General features: G+C 43.6%; 1 protein-coding gene across 1 annotated transcript; it reads right to left on the bottom strand.

Moving 5' to 3' along the window:
* Window positions 1-8,114: 8,114 nt before the first annotated feature.
* rsad2 (radical S-adenosyl methionine domain containing 2) lies at window positions 8,115-11,969 on the bottom strand (the record flags this gene model as incomplete). The annotated part of the gene is made up of 7 exons (XM_084311184.1): window positions 8,115-8,279; window positions 9,580-9,612; window positions 10,062-10,211; window positions 10,622-10,851; window positions 11,412-11,573; window positions 11,665-11,832; window positions 11,924-11,969. The coding sequence occupies 7 exons, from the start codon at window positions 11,967-11,969 to the stop codon at window positions 8,115-8,117; spliced, it is 954 nt and encodes a 317-aa protein (XP_084167310.1).
* Window positions 11,970-15,409: the final 3,440 nt, after the last annotated feature.

The raw sequence follows: 15,409 nt of genomic DNA on the forward strand, positions 1-15,409 counted from the left end.
TGTCTGTGAGCGCGTTCTGTGTTCCTGTCTGTGTTGAGTTCTGCGCTGCCGCTTGGCCTCACTGAGGGGCAGAGGCTCCAGATTCCGCACACTGCACGGCAGCGCCTCCTGCTGTCCAAGTGGCGCTATTGACATTTTATTAAGCTATTATATTAGAGCTGGTTTTGGGAAAACCACTCACCTATTATTATATTGCATTATTATTAATACCATAATTACAGCGTATGTATTCACCCTACACACCCTTTGGAGGGCCAATGTAGACTGTCTATATGAATTGAAAATGGGGGACCCTGATGGAAACAAGACAAACGTCTTTCTCAGGTCTGCATCCCCTTAACAATTGTATGTATTGAGCCGTACTGTATTGTACCCATTCTGTAATCTGTTAAATAAAGTTTTCATTCATTCATTCATACATTTAGTGGAGGGCCATCATGCCATGGCTTCAGAACATCCCACTCCACTGACACATGCCTTCTCATTTGAACGACCACATTAAACAAGAGGTGGACGTGGGCAAATACTGCGGCATGGTCATGCTGGACCTACAAAAGGCCTTTGACACTGTCAATCACTCCATTCTGATTGACAAGCTAAAAGCAATTGGTTTTGATAGTTTATCAGTGAGCTGGATGCAATCCTACCTGGAGGGGAGAGAACAGATGGTGGAGGTAAACGGTACTCTATCCCCCCCCCCCTCAGTGAGCTGTGGTGTTCCACAAGGAAGCATACTAGGACCGCTACTGTTCCTAATTTATGCAAATGACATGTCGTCAGCTTGTGACTGCAACTTGTTCTTGTTTGCGGACGACTCAGCCCTGCTGGTCTCTGTCAAGAACAAGTTGCAGGTTGAAAAAACCCTCAGCTCGGAACTAGGCAACATCTGCATATGGCTCGCTGATAACAAACTATCATTACACATGGGCAAAACAGAGTCCATTCTCTTCGGTTCAAATAACAAACTCAGCAAGACCGACGGCTTCTCAGTTACAGTGACAATATTGTCACAAGGAAAGATGAAATTACCTACCTGGGTTCCATCCTAGAGGCAAATCTTTCCTGTGACAAAATGGCATCCAATGTAATAAAAAAAGTCAACCAACGAACTAGATTCTTGTACCAGATCTCCTCTCTGGTAAACAAGAATACCCTGACGACTCTGGCAGGAGCACTCATTCAAGGGTACTACGACTATGCTTGCACCTCATGGTACCAAAGCACCTCAAAGGCGCTAAAAACAAGATTGCAAACATCACAAAACAAACTAGTCAGACTACTACTTGACCTTACCCCTAGAACCCACCTCACCCCTGCACACTTTGACAACCTAGGATGGCTTAGAGTAGACGACAGAGTACAGCAACTTGCAATGGGCCTGGTCTACAAGATACACTATACGACTAAGGTACCCATGTACATGTCAAAATACTTCCCAAAGGTCAGTGAATACCACGACCACAACACCAGAGGAAGCTCAACAAATCATGTTAAACCCAGATTCGGCTCAAACAAGGGACTAAACACGTTTCGCAATTATGCCACATCAATGTCGAACGCCCTACCCAAAGCTGTAAAGGAATGTGAATCCCTACCCACATTCAAAACCGCTCTTAAAGAGCACCTACGGGAGGCTGCAATTCGAAACTGGCCACCGTAAATGTCCAAACCCCCCACCCCCACCTCCTCCTAATAGACAGTCTCCTCCCAACCGCATGTATATATTCTCTCCCCGCCGTATATGTATATTTCTCTCCCACCCACCCACCCACCCCCTCCTAATGTACAGTCCCCTCCCCATCATATGTATATACTCTGTCAGGATCTATGAGTAACAGTACTGTATATTTGAATACCGTATATGTCACAAATGTATCAGTACTAAATACCTATATGTCCCTATGCAATAAATGTCATGTATGTTGAGTATGTCTTAAATGTCAATATGAAATGAAAATGGGGGACCATGATGTAAACAAGACAAACGTCTTTCTCTGGTCTGCATCCCCTTAACAATTGTGTGTATTGAGCCGTACTGTATTGTACCCATTCTGCAATCTGTTAAATAAAGTTTTCATTCATTCATTCATTCATTCATTCATTCATTCATTCATTCATTCATTCATTCATTCATTCATTCATTCTTACTTTGAGCAGTCATGGAATATCTCTAAAATTGGCCTAATCTGAGCAACTGCCTATTTGAACTTTTCAGACTTGTTTCCCAAAGTGTATCTTACCCCAACATCCTTACATTTAAAATTGTTTAGAGAACAGATAGTTGCGCATGCTTGAGAGGAAGAGATGGTCAATACGTAAGGCTGAAGATGAATAAGACATGTCTATCCATTGATTGATTGATTGAACATTTTATTAACAGATTGCAGAATGGGTACAATACAGTACAGCTCAATACACACAATTGTTAAGGGGATGCAGACCAGAGAAAGACTTTCGTTTTGTTTACATCAGGGTCCCCCATTTTCAATTCATCAACATATATGACATACATGACATACAGATAGACAGTGCTACATCTATACATTCATGACATACAGATTTACTGTTATGGTTTGTAACCGACCCCAATCGCACAACACAAGACAGGTATGAGAGTAAGCCAAAACAGGGCAAATCTTTATTATCGAACAAAAAGCGGCACAGTCCCTTTAACACTTTGGCTGCCATGGGTTAAATTCATTATCAACCGTAGGTTGCCGGCTCTATTTGTCTATAGAGAAAGTCCCCTTCTTTGCAGGGCTATAACTTTTTAAATTCTATTGCTACATTGCCATTATTAGGGCCCATTCAAAGTCCTATATGTATTGTTCATTGTGTAGCAACGTTAAACTTTTTCATTCACATATTCATAGTAAAGTATGGTCTAATGTATAAGTATGTTGTCATCTCTTTCTGCAGCTTTCTCCAGAACGTGATCTATAGCCCCAAATACATTATATTGATGATGCAATACAGTTTTATGGCAATCAGCGCGATATAAAAAATTCCAACTAGACGTACTTCTAGAAGTTACTACACGTCATCTGATGTTGACCGGATGGGCTAGGGGGCGTTTATAATTCCGTGGGCAGCGTTATACCAATCATCTAATGTGGGTCAAATGTTGATAATAGCAGTTAGTATCGAAGACGGTAATTTTACACGCTAAAACTCACCCCAGTCTCCGCGCGCCGTTGGGCGATCATCGTAGAGTAGAAATTTTACCATTATGGGATGTCGATTTACCCGGTCCATCTCCAGCTTGTATAATGGTATATACGTCCAAATCATGTTGTTTATCGAGTTATTGGCAATCGATCGCTATGTAGTGTGTCGAGATCGAGCCTCGGGACCTATAGCGAGTGCCCGGAAGTAATACGGCCGACCAGCACAACCTCTACGGCACTTCCTGTTAAGCGATTGCGCCGATCGGCCACCAGATGGCGCTCCTGAACCGCCAGAGAGCTCAGTGGGTCCTCCTGGTGGATCTCAGGCCAGCGGAGGGGAAATATGAATCCGATCCCAGATTTTTGAAATATTGATATTAAAGACGCTGTAAAGCGTCTTCGGCAATGAGCATGGCCGGGAATGACGTGTTTAGGCGTTTTCCGGCAGCCAAAGTGTTAAGGGACAACACAAAAACACTAGAGACAAGGAAATCTGGAAAATGCGGCACTGTGCCTTTAAGAGGCGAACAGGCTAAGGGACTAAGGCTAAGGGCCAGGGCTAAGGACCAGGGCTAAGTGTCAGGGCCAGGACCAGGGGCACTGGAGAGGGGGACAGGGACAGAGGCCCGGAGAGGCGGGCTGGAGACAGGGACAGAGAACAGGGTTAAGGCCTTGGACAGGGCGAGGGCCAGAGCTGCTTACAGGGATGAGGACAGGGTTCCGACGGCGGAGGCCTGGCACGGGAACAGGGGCCCGACGGCGGGGGCCTGGCACGGGGACAGGGGCCCGACAGCGGGGGCCGGGCACGGAGACAGGGGCCCGACAGCGGGGGCCGGGCACGGAGATCCTCCTCCTCCACGGATGCTGCAGACGGGCAGCGCAGAACAAAGGGGGTCCCAGGGGACCGGGATGGGAACACGCCGTCCTCCCGTGGAATACTAGGGAGCGACAACGAGCCTCACCCCAGGAACGAGGATCACGAAGAGACGCCTTCCTCCCGTGGAATCGGGAGCGATGGCGTGCCGCCTTGACGTCTGGAGTGGGAACACTGGAAAACCTCCCGTAGAGAATTAGAGAGCGAAGACGGTGTCCCACTCCAGGCAAACGGCGACAGGTGGTGATGGCTGGCCGTCGTCTCACGCCGGAGACGCGGCAGGTGATGGTGACGTACAGAATGGTAACGTACAGAACTCCATGAACACAGACACAGATACAGAACGACCCGACCAGGACTGGAAGGGAGCCTGCCACCTAAGTACTCTCCCGAGCAGATTGCAAACTCCCAACAGGTGCGTGAGGGTAGAGGAACAGAATGTCCAAGGGTGGGGGCTGGTGAAGAGTAGGAGGCAGGCAAAAGTTCTCACAAGGGTGGGGGCTGGTGAAGAGTAGGAGGCAGGGAAAATTCTCGCAAGGGTGGGGGCTGGTGAGGTGACAGGGAATGTCCAAAGGTGGGGGCTGGTGAGGAGAGGAAAGGGAAAAAAAGGTCCAGGGAACAGGCGAATCCTCACATTTACAAATACAGTACTGTTTGTGATACAAAAAGCATCTAAAAATAGAGTATATACATAAGGTCAAGTAGTAGTCTGACCAGTTTGTTTTGTGATGTTTGTAATCTTGTTTTTAGCGCCTTTGAGGTGCTTTGGTACCATGAGGTGCAAGCATAGTCATAGTACCAGGGGTGTAAAGTACTTGAGTAATTGTACTTCGTTACAATACTTAAGTACTGTTTTGGGGGATTTGTACTTTACTCGAGTATTATTAGGTTTGTATACTTTGTACTTTTACTCCATTACATTTCAGAGAAAAAATACATACTTTTTACTCCTTACATTTAAAATGCAGACCTACAAAGTACAAAGTACAAATCTCACAGGTCCAACCATTTAATTAGTATATTTTAATTGTTTATCTGGCCGAACTAACGTTAACATTATTAATCCTGCGACCGCAGGTAAACAGCCAATCAAATCCCCATCAATGGAAAATGAACCCGCCCATACCCATGCTGATTGGTCCTTGTGCAACACTAGAAAGCAGGGATCTTTGATTAAACACCTGCTATCATAAGAATAGACAGTCAGATCTGCATTATGCTGTGGTTAATATTGTGATATTATTCAGGGTACTCCAGTATTCTGTCTTCTGTCTGTCTTCAGCATTGTCTATCGCAGAACACATTCCATTGTGGGCAGAGTGTATGCTTGGTTTCATTCCAGCCTTGCCTAAACACCAGCTGATAATTTCACTAATTGGCTCACCTCTTCAACTAACTCACCTGGTGCAATGTATAGTTAAAATGAAAACTTGGCCCACGATGGAATGAATTTGAGACCCCTGGTCTATCCCTTTCAAAAAAAATTTACTTTTACTTTTTAGTACTTAAGTACATTTAAAAGTAGGACTTTTTTACTTTTACTCAAGTGTGTTTTTAGCCAGATACTTTGACTTTTACTTGAGTCAGATTTTGAGACGGTACCCATACTTTCACTTAAGTATAATTTCTGGGTACTTTTTACACCCCTGCATAGTACCCTTGAATGAGTGCTCCTGCCAGAGTCTTCAGGGTATTCTTGTTTACCAGAGAGGAGATCCAGTAAAATAATCTAGTTTGTTGGTTGACTTTTTTGATTACATTGGATGCCATTTTGTCACAGGAAAGATTTGCCTCTAGGATGGAACCTACGTATGTAATTTCATCTTTCCTTGTGACAATATTGTCACCCACTGTAACTGAGAAGCCATCGGTCTTGCCGAGTTTGATATTTGATCCGAAGAGAATGGACTCTGTTTTACCCAGGTGTAATGATAGTTTGTTATCAGCGAGCCAGGTGCAGATTCTGCCGAGTTCTGAGCTGAGGGTTTTTTCAACCTGTAACTTGTTCGTGTCAGAGACCAGCAGGGCTGAGTCGTCCGCGAACAAGAACAAGTTGCAGTCACAAGCTGACGACATGTCATTTGCATAAATTAGGAACAGTAGCGGTCCTAGTATGCTTCCTTCTGGAACACCACAGCTCACTGTGAGGGGGGGGGGGGGATAGAGTACCGTTTACCTAAAGCGAATAGAGTAGAGCAGAGTCGAGTCGAGTAGGTACTATGCAATGGAAAAGAGGCAGAGCCCCCCCTTAACTCATTCAGCGCCAGTCACGATGATAGTCGGGTTAACTCGCCATCGCTTGAGCGCCAGACCCGAGTATAGTCAGGTTTTAATCGCTATTTATTTTATTAGCGATATCCATTCATTTCCATCCATCCAGCCTGATGTTATCGTTGGGAATGGGTCCGAGCTGGCAAAAGGGCAAATACCGCCGCCTATGCCTTCCAGTTGGTATTGCACCCCATTGGCAATGGTCTAGTTTCTTTTCTGGGACAATCCAAGCCGTGCAGGCGTGGTTTAAATACTCAAGCGAGGTAGGCAGATACACGATGCATCTGCGAGGCCCCCCCCCCCCCTCAATATGCAATGCTGTTGAACGTGGCACGGACCTCCGCGCCCAGTACTTCAAATGGCGATGAGATAATTGGATTATTTCTTTTGCATTACATCAGATACAAGGTAAGAACACTATGTATAAATTTTATCGTTGATCTGATATGTCTTTCTACCACGATCGTGGCTGTGTGTGTGTGGCTGTGTGCCATTGAGTTTGAGGAGGCTGCGGTGGAGCCCCGTGGTCCAATGCTCTTTTCATGTATGCACGAGGAAGGATAATAATGATAATCTAGCGTTGATTTCAGGAAGATACGATAATCAGGCGAAAAATTACAACGTGTTTAGTGTATTCCACTAAACCGCTATTATCCGTCTTTCTCTGGAATTACTCAGAGGCACCCAAAGTTATACTCATATTCAAAAGGCTATAAACGGAAATGTACCGATGAAAAACAATCCGTTTTGTACATGTTGACTGGATGCAACTAACTGATAATCAACGGGTGTATTAGACCCACTTTAAGATATATTTTAAGGACTCGCAAATCTTGCAGTCCCCCCATTGACTTACAGCGATGCCATCTTGTGGAATAACCGGTGGGGCTGAATGAGTTAAAGGTGCACTATGCAGTTTTGAGACAGATAATTGTTTACATTAGCAGAGCCTGCTACTATGATGTAATTATTTGAATTTAAGTCTATCAAATTTGTATCATACATTATAAGAAAAATAATTTTGAAGCACTAGCAGATGCTTCTTGGAATAGTGCATATATTAGTAAACAAACTTGCTGGCCCTTCAATTGTAAACAACAGTAAAATGGTCCCAGGGACCCAGTTTTTGCCTCAGCATAGTTTATTGTAATATATATTTTCCATGTAATTTTTCCACAACTCTTGAGTTGAGAATGTATCCTCCAAAACAAATAATAATAAGTAGTATGAGTCAGCTTGGTCAAGAGCAAATTCTTAATATCGGTACAAAATAGATTCAAGATTCAAGATTAAGAGGTTTATTCATCACATACTGTACATACACAAGACATATAGTGAAATGAAGGTGGCCATGCCTCCTTCGATTGTGCAAAAAAATACAAATAATAATAATAATAATAATAGAATAAAAGAATAAAATAGAATAGAAATTAAATAAAATAGAAATGATAAAAATAAATATAAAATACAAAGGGCAATGAGTCCTATGTACACTTTCTATACAATACACAGTTCTGCCCTATGTCACTATGCTATCCTAACTATACTATACAAAAACATCCAGTTATGTTTTTTTCCCCCTTTAAAGTGACATTTTTCCTTTCCTTTAAAGTGACCTCTTCTCATGTGATTAAAGTGACCTGTGGTGTGTTTGTGTGTGAGAGAGTGCAGATGTGTGCTTGTGTGTAGAGATCAGTGTTCAATGTTCTGATGGCCTGGGGAAGAAGCTGAGCCTATCATCACCTATCAATAGCAATCATCCAAGCACAAAAAGTATTTTCTAATGCATGATACAAACAGTATCACCACTCTAGTCGCATGTCAGCTTTGCTCCACAAATATTTCCCTCCTCTCTTTAGAAACATCTTCTCATCAAAGCCACTGAAACGAATGGCCTCCTTCACCCCGACATCAAGGATGGACTTAGACGGGTCCTTCCTTCCCTCTCTGCAGTCCAGGAAACGCATCTTTATATAAAAAAATCAAAATAAAAGTTAAGACACTTCTTTTTTTTGTATCCACTTTTTTTCTCCTCTTTTTCAATTTTTCTCCCATCCCAATTTAGCCGTGCCAATTCTCCCCTCCCCTGTCTTGAACGTTGCTCGCATATGCCCCCCACTGGACGGTTGTAGGGAGGATAGAAGCCTTGCATCACATGTCCCCTCCGATACATGTGGAGGCAGCCTGTCACATCTTTTCACCTGCCAGCACGGACTCTCATTTGGCGAGGTGTAACGTGTGGGAGGCTCACACTACCCCCGCCATTTTCCTGTCTCTGCTGTGCAGGCGTCCCCCAACCGACCTGTAGGAGTCGCTGTCCACAACGTCCAGATGACCACCGGAGGCAACGCCGACAGCCGGAGTCGAACCCGGTGTCTCTTGCGTTGGTGACGAGCGCAATGTCCGTTGCGCCACCCATCCGCCATAAGTTAAGACACTTTAACTGCACATGGAACAACATAGAAGGAAGGCAACATAAAGAAAAAGAAAAACATAGATTTTAATTTATTTGTTTAGTTTGTTGTGTTTTTGCTACAATGAGCTCCAATGTCAGCAGCGGACTAGACAGAGCTGTCAATGACAGGCAATAGCAGGATTCTGTCTGACCTCACACACACCCCATTAAACAGTGAGTTTGAATATCTACCTGTCTCTCCACACTCTATACACAAAGAGCAACAGAACCAGACAGCCATTTGTCCCCACAGCTATCACGCTCCTTAACACACTTTCATAAAAAAAGAAAATATCTAAAGCTGAAGCTTTGAAGGCCAAAAACGGGTAATCGGGAACAGCCCTAGGCTGAACAATAGATATTATAACCTGGACACTGATGATTACAACAGCAGTGGATATATGACTGTCATTATACTTATGGTTATGTGACGATAGTAATAACTACAATGACTCATATTGTGTTTTCAATTTGAACACATTCTGCACTTTGCTGGTGAAGCCGACAGTAGCAGTGATGCCGGGGGTCATGATTGTGGTGCCAGTATGGATCACTGTGGTTTAATTTAGCTTAGAACGCCTGTTTTTAGTCCATAGTTTGTCGTATCGTGTGTTGACATGCGCTGCATTTTTTAAACTACAACTGAATTTCCCCATGTGGAATAATAAAGTTGACCAATTAATCAATCAGTTTGAGAATGTAGCACATCCGTACCGCGTGCCAGAAATATGGTTTACTATGATTTAAACATCAATGGGGATCATAACAAAATGTGAAGAGGACTGAGTCCAGCTCATAACATGATGACTTACATATTCGTCCAAGATTAGGTAGGAATCCCTCATCTGAAAAGACAGACAAGAAGACACTTAAATCTAGTCAGTCTGCCTGGTTTCTCTAATGGTGACGTCAACGCACACATCTTCTAGGGTTCTGGATTCCATCAAACAGATAAGCCATCAATGAACTTTCCCCATGCTTTGTCACTTTACTAAGAGTAATTGTAAATTTCGGATAGATGCCGGATAGCGAGACTTGGAACATACACAAGCCCTGTTTTGCCCTTTTAAGCCTATATGAATGAATTCATCTTTATTTCGAACATGATTAAAAAAGAAAAAAGACAAACAACGAAAAAATATACATATCACTGTTCGAAAAGGAGTAGGAAGAAGCCTAAGCTGATCATGCCCTACCACTATATATAACTCAAAGTCGTTTTTTTTTATTATTCTTTTCTTTTTAGAAACATAAACAATTCCAGTTTTGATTACTTCAATTAAGAGTGTCATACCTTTTGATTGGACTCCGGTACGAGGCAGGTGATGCCGCTGTGTCTGTCCAGGAAGTCCTGAAACTGCTGGTCACTGATGACGAACCTCTCAGCCTCTCTCAGAGCGCTCTCGCCTGCGTTCTCCCCATCAATCACCAGGCACTGGAACACCTGGGACACATAGAGCAGAGAAGATGAGTACACATGCACACACGCACGCACGCACACACACGCACGCACACACACACACGCACACACACACACACACACACACACACACACACACACACACACACACACACATATTCATCTTGGTGTTAAAAAAAATTCTCTGTTCACCCCCCCCCCCCCCCCCTCTCCCTCTCTCAAGTAATTTAAATGTTTTGTCACTGACACAGGATAGCCATTAGACTAAGCAAGCTAACGAAAATCATAACGCTCCTTCAGGGTAAGTAACTTGGATCCAGGTGTGTGTTTCCCTAAACGTACCCTCTGCACGCACGCATACACACACATACACACACATACACCACACACACACAAACACACACTACATGCGTGCACGCCACCACACTGTCTACCTTCCAGCGGACAGGGCTGAGCTCTGTGATGTTCTCCCTCATGTCTTCGTCCACGTTGAACGTGTTGATGACAGAGTTGATCTTGAAGGCCACTTTATACTGTTCACACCAGCTGCAGATCTTGTAGAGGTTGTCCAGGTGGCTCTTCCTGCCCTGAGCTCTACCAATCAGCTGATTGGTTGCTTCGTCAAAGCTGTCACAGGAAATGGCCAGGATGTCCAGATAGTCCCCTGAGAGAGAGAGAGAGAGAGAGAGAGAGAGAGAGAGAGAGAGAGAGAGAGAGAGAGAGAGAGAGAGAGAGAGAGAGAGAGAGAGAGAGAGAGAGAGAGAGAGAGAGAGAGAGAGAGAGAGAGAGAGAGAGAGAGAGAGAGAGAGAGAGAGAGAGAGAGAGAGAGAGAGAGAGAGAGAGAGAGAGAGAGAGAGAGTCAGGTCTCACTAGTAGTAAAAAAGTAATGTCCTCTTAAATGCCATGTTATAACAACAATGCTGCCCCTAGAGTCAGTGTTGGGAAAACTATGCCTGCAAGTACATGCGGCTGGCTTTACAAAGCCATTCTGACTGTTTGGTTTATCTGTCATGCAAATTTGGACTGTATGCAAATTGCTTCTTAGAAGAGTTTGACTTGTAAATGGTAAATAAAATATTCAAACTACTCTTAATACAGATCAGCCAATGTTTGCAACCATAACAAATGTAAAACAAAGGTTGCAGCACCAACATGCATGTTTTAGACGGCATGTACGGAAGACTATATCAAAAGCTATGAAATTAGAAAGATGATCAATCTTACCGTACTTCTGGAACCATTTCTCTCTGATCATGCTTCCATTGCTAACAATGCTGACACTTGGCAACTGGAGGTCCTGTTTGCAATACTGGACTAATTTCCCCAGAAAGTCGCCTCTCTCATGCAAGAATGGCTCTCCACCGGAGAAGTTGATCTTCTCCATACCTGCGACAGGATAAAAACAAAAGCATGCATTTTATAAGACTATAGACATCAGTTCAGCGTTGGACATTCAGCAATCTAAATCCAATTGTACCTGATTCCTTCAGAAGTTTGAGACCTCTTTGTGCCTCCTCTATGGGAAGGACAAATGATGTTTTTGCAGTGTGGAAACAAAAGCCGCACTTATAGTTGCACTGGCGAGTAAAATGATAATTAACACTGGTCGGAGTCGTTGTTTGAGCATCTTCTTTTGATCCAGCCTCTTCTCATTAGCAGGTGCAGTTGTTCCCACTAACGCTATTTTGACCGGCTGCAGACCGACTGTTATCCAAAAACATGTTCTAGAAAAATACTTTCAAACAGACAGTACAACGTATTGACGAGGAGCAGCAGATCCATCTTCAGAGATGCAACTTGCGAAAAAAGACATATCCAAACCTCTGATCATTCAGTTTATCTGATGGTGACAAAGTGCATGGCTTTCTCTTATAGGGCTGAGACTGAGTCAATGACGATAGACCTACCAGCTGACGTTTGGGAAGTGAAAATGCTAGCAGTCTTGAACAGTTTCTATTTACAAACAACGAAACTATAAAAGGCAAATGTTCCGTTATGTGGGCGGGTGGTTGGTGATGAAACGCATGAGCAACACTAAACCTATTCATGTGATGATAGTATCTATATGTAGTGTATTTGTAGTCTTGTAGACATTGTGCATTGATTGAATAATGTACTACTCTCATGACCCTTTCTATGTAGTAATTTCCCAAAAGCTAAATAGTGAGATAGAAGTAATTATTAAGTAATAATCATGCAGTCATTATAGTAATGTACACAGTATCACTACATCTGAACATGACACTGGTCATACCTTTTGCAAAATTGCACAGCCCGCTACATATTATATTCCGCTGTATTTAGTTTATTCCATTGTATTTTATTCTACCTTAATTATCAAAAAAACAAATTCCTTGTATTTGCAAACTTACTTGGCAATAAAGACCTTTCTGATTCTGATGTGTTTGCTACACATATCAATAACAAGTAACAACCAAGTAGTGTGGAACCAGTAGGTTTTATGTAGATGTTATTATTATTGTACAGTGATGTAATCGTTTTTTTTTTTATTGGGGAGGAGGAGGGCCAGAGCCTTCTAGTCTGTGGAGGACAGACAAGGCTCTGCACGTCGGAAGTTTCGTTTAGCTTGTCCAGACGCACCGTAACTTTCTTTTACGTAACGTCATCACTACAAATTATACGGACGAGCGCGTGACAACTTATGACATAACAGGTTATACCCAGCTAGCAAATGGACATTGCACCGGAATCAGTCCAAGAGTAACAGCACAATTACTCATGCACATATATGAAATAGGCAGATAGGTATGCACGCATGTGGCGTACTGTACACTATATCACACGCGCCACCGCTTATACCTCAGCCGGAAGTTTCAATAGGGTCCAGCTGCAGCGCCGGAGAATCCTCTCAAGGGGCAAGCCTGTGGCAGCCACAGAGAGCGCTGTTCAGGTTATGACCGATATAATAAACACTCTTGACGACCTGCTTTAACTCCAGAGGTTGTTGTGTTTATTTGGCTTCTCGTAGACACACACAGCGTTGTTTCTGTAGCATACATGGAATTAACTACTTCCGGCCAGTGGCGGCTGGTACTATGTTCCATTGGTGGGTCGCAACTGACGTTAGGTCGAGTTGAAAATGTAACGTAACGTTAATAAATGCTCTGGAGCAATCTCTCTCTCTGTCTCTCGGATCAATCCAATAAATAATTAACACATGTATATGTTGTCATTTTAAACAACTCACCATTCATTCATTATGCATCAGCAGCAGCGAAATTAATGTTATATAGTTCACAACACAGCAGCGCGTTTTGAAGTGCTATTATCATCTCAGCATTTATAGCCGCATTTCTCGGAGACACAGGATTGTGAGAGAGAGAGAGAGAGCGAGAGAGAGAGAGAGAGGGAGAGAGCGAGAGAGAGCGAGAGAGAGAGAGAGGGAGAGAGAGGGAGAGAGAGCGAGAGAGAGAGCGAGAGAGGAGAGAGAGAGGAGAGAGAGAGAGAGAGGGAGAGAGAGAGCGAGAGAGAGTGAGAGAGAGAGAGAGCGAGCGAGAGAGAGATAGAGAGAGAGAGAGAGAGAGAGAGAGAGCGATATCGCAAATCTACCTTGTTGTTGTTAAGTTGACAGCAGAGCAGGCAGAAGGGCTTGATAAAGTATATCCACTCCATTGTCCATTGTGCATGTCCCTCCACACTGCATCCATATATAGCTTATAGCCAACAAGTACTGTGTGAGCTAACAACAAATAGCTGCATCACAACACAACAGCATAAACTCACTTTGTTTAATTGAAACGTGGTGGGCTTGATAAAGTGTATAATCCGCTGTTGATGATGTATATCTAGACCACTGTCCACTGTCCAGACTGCATCCGCCATATAGCTTGTTAGCTGTTAGCACCACACAACAAGACAGTACTTGATTTCTTTGTCCATTTCCGCGTCGAACAGACTGCAAACTACCTGGCGTTCTATCGCCATGCTCTAAGACAAACTCTAACCTTAACCAACTTTGAAAGAGTGCCTAAGCTTAACCGTCGAAAGAACTTGCAGTCACGCTCTAAGACAAATAGCTGCATCTCACAACAACACAACTATCTCTACCACCAACCTAGAATAAGCTAGAATTGGAACATAGAAAGTGGATTCGGCCAATCAGAGAGCGTCTCCGCTGCTAGGCTAGACCGCTTCAAATCGCGCCCGGCTTCCATCATAAACATCATATTTCAACGCACAACGCGTTACGCACTGATTGGCTGCGACGGATACAGCGATGAAACAGTGACGCGCACTCAGAGCGCTATTGCGTCTAGCCCGAGAGAAATACGGCAGGAGAAATGCGGCTAAGGTAATGGAACGTTCTTTATCAGACAGAATTGTCACTTCCTGTTCAGGAAAACGATTATTAATATTTTATATTTTAACGTTATATTGTGCATTGGAAACACAAACATACTTAAAATGAGTAAATATTATTCATTTTAAACATGTTTATTTTATTTTTAGGGGTCTAAAATAAAAATAAAAATAAAACATTTTCTTCTTCTCCTGCTCTCTTTACCAGGGGGGGCGGCGCCCTAGCGCCCCCCAGTGGCGGCCGCCACTGCTTCCGGCACATGAGCGCCTAATGGTCTGGTCTTAGAGACACACACACAATTGTACTTCCAGTACATTCATTCACATGACAAGCGCGCTGATTGGCAGAAAGTACGGAAGTTACTCGAAGTACTCTGAGGTGCATGCCATCTAACAATGAAGTGAGCGTGTATTATTGGAATGATTGATTGATTGATTGAACATTTTATTAATGTCCGCCTTGTTTCAAACTGGTTGCTTAGGCCCTCTTTCGAAGTCGGTTATGCTTAGAGTTTATCTTTAGAGCAGGGCGATAGACCACCAGCCCTGATTCCAAACTCTAAGCATAACCGACTTCGAAAGAGGGCCTAAGCATAACCAGTTCGAAACAAGGCGGACAGTAATACAATTTTCAATCAATCAATCAATCAATCAATCAATCAATCAATCAATCAATCAATCAATCAATCCAATAACACACGCTCACTTAAAACAGCAAGCGGCTTCTATAGACGTGTTCGAGATGGATTTCGGTTCGCCACGAAAGTAGACGAGAGTAGCCGAGTGCAGCCGGGGGAGGAGTCAGAACGTCGGACACTTCAGATTTCACGAGAGCCTCTCGTCTAGTCTCGCATGGTAGATACGCTTTCACGTCACCACACACATTACACATACTGTCCAGC

The sequence above is a fragment of the Notolepis coatsorum genome (assembly GCF_963971535.1).
Source record: "Notolepis coatsorum genome assembly, chromosome: 3".
NCBI lineage: Eukaryota > Metazoa > Chordata > Actinopteri > Aulopiformes > Paralepididae > Notolepis > Notolepis coatsorum.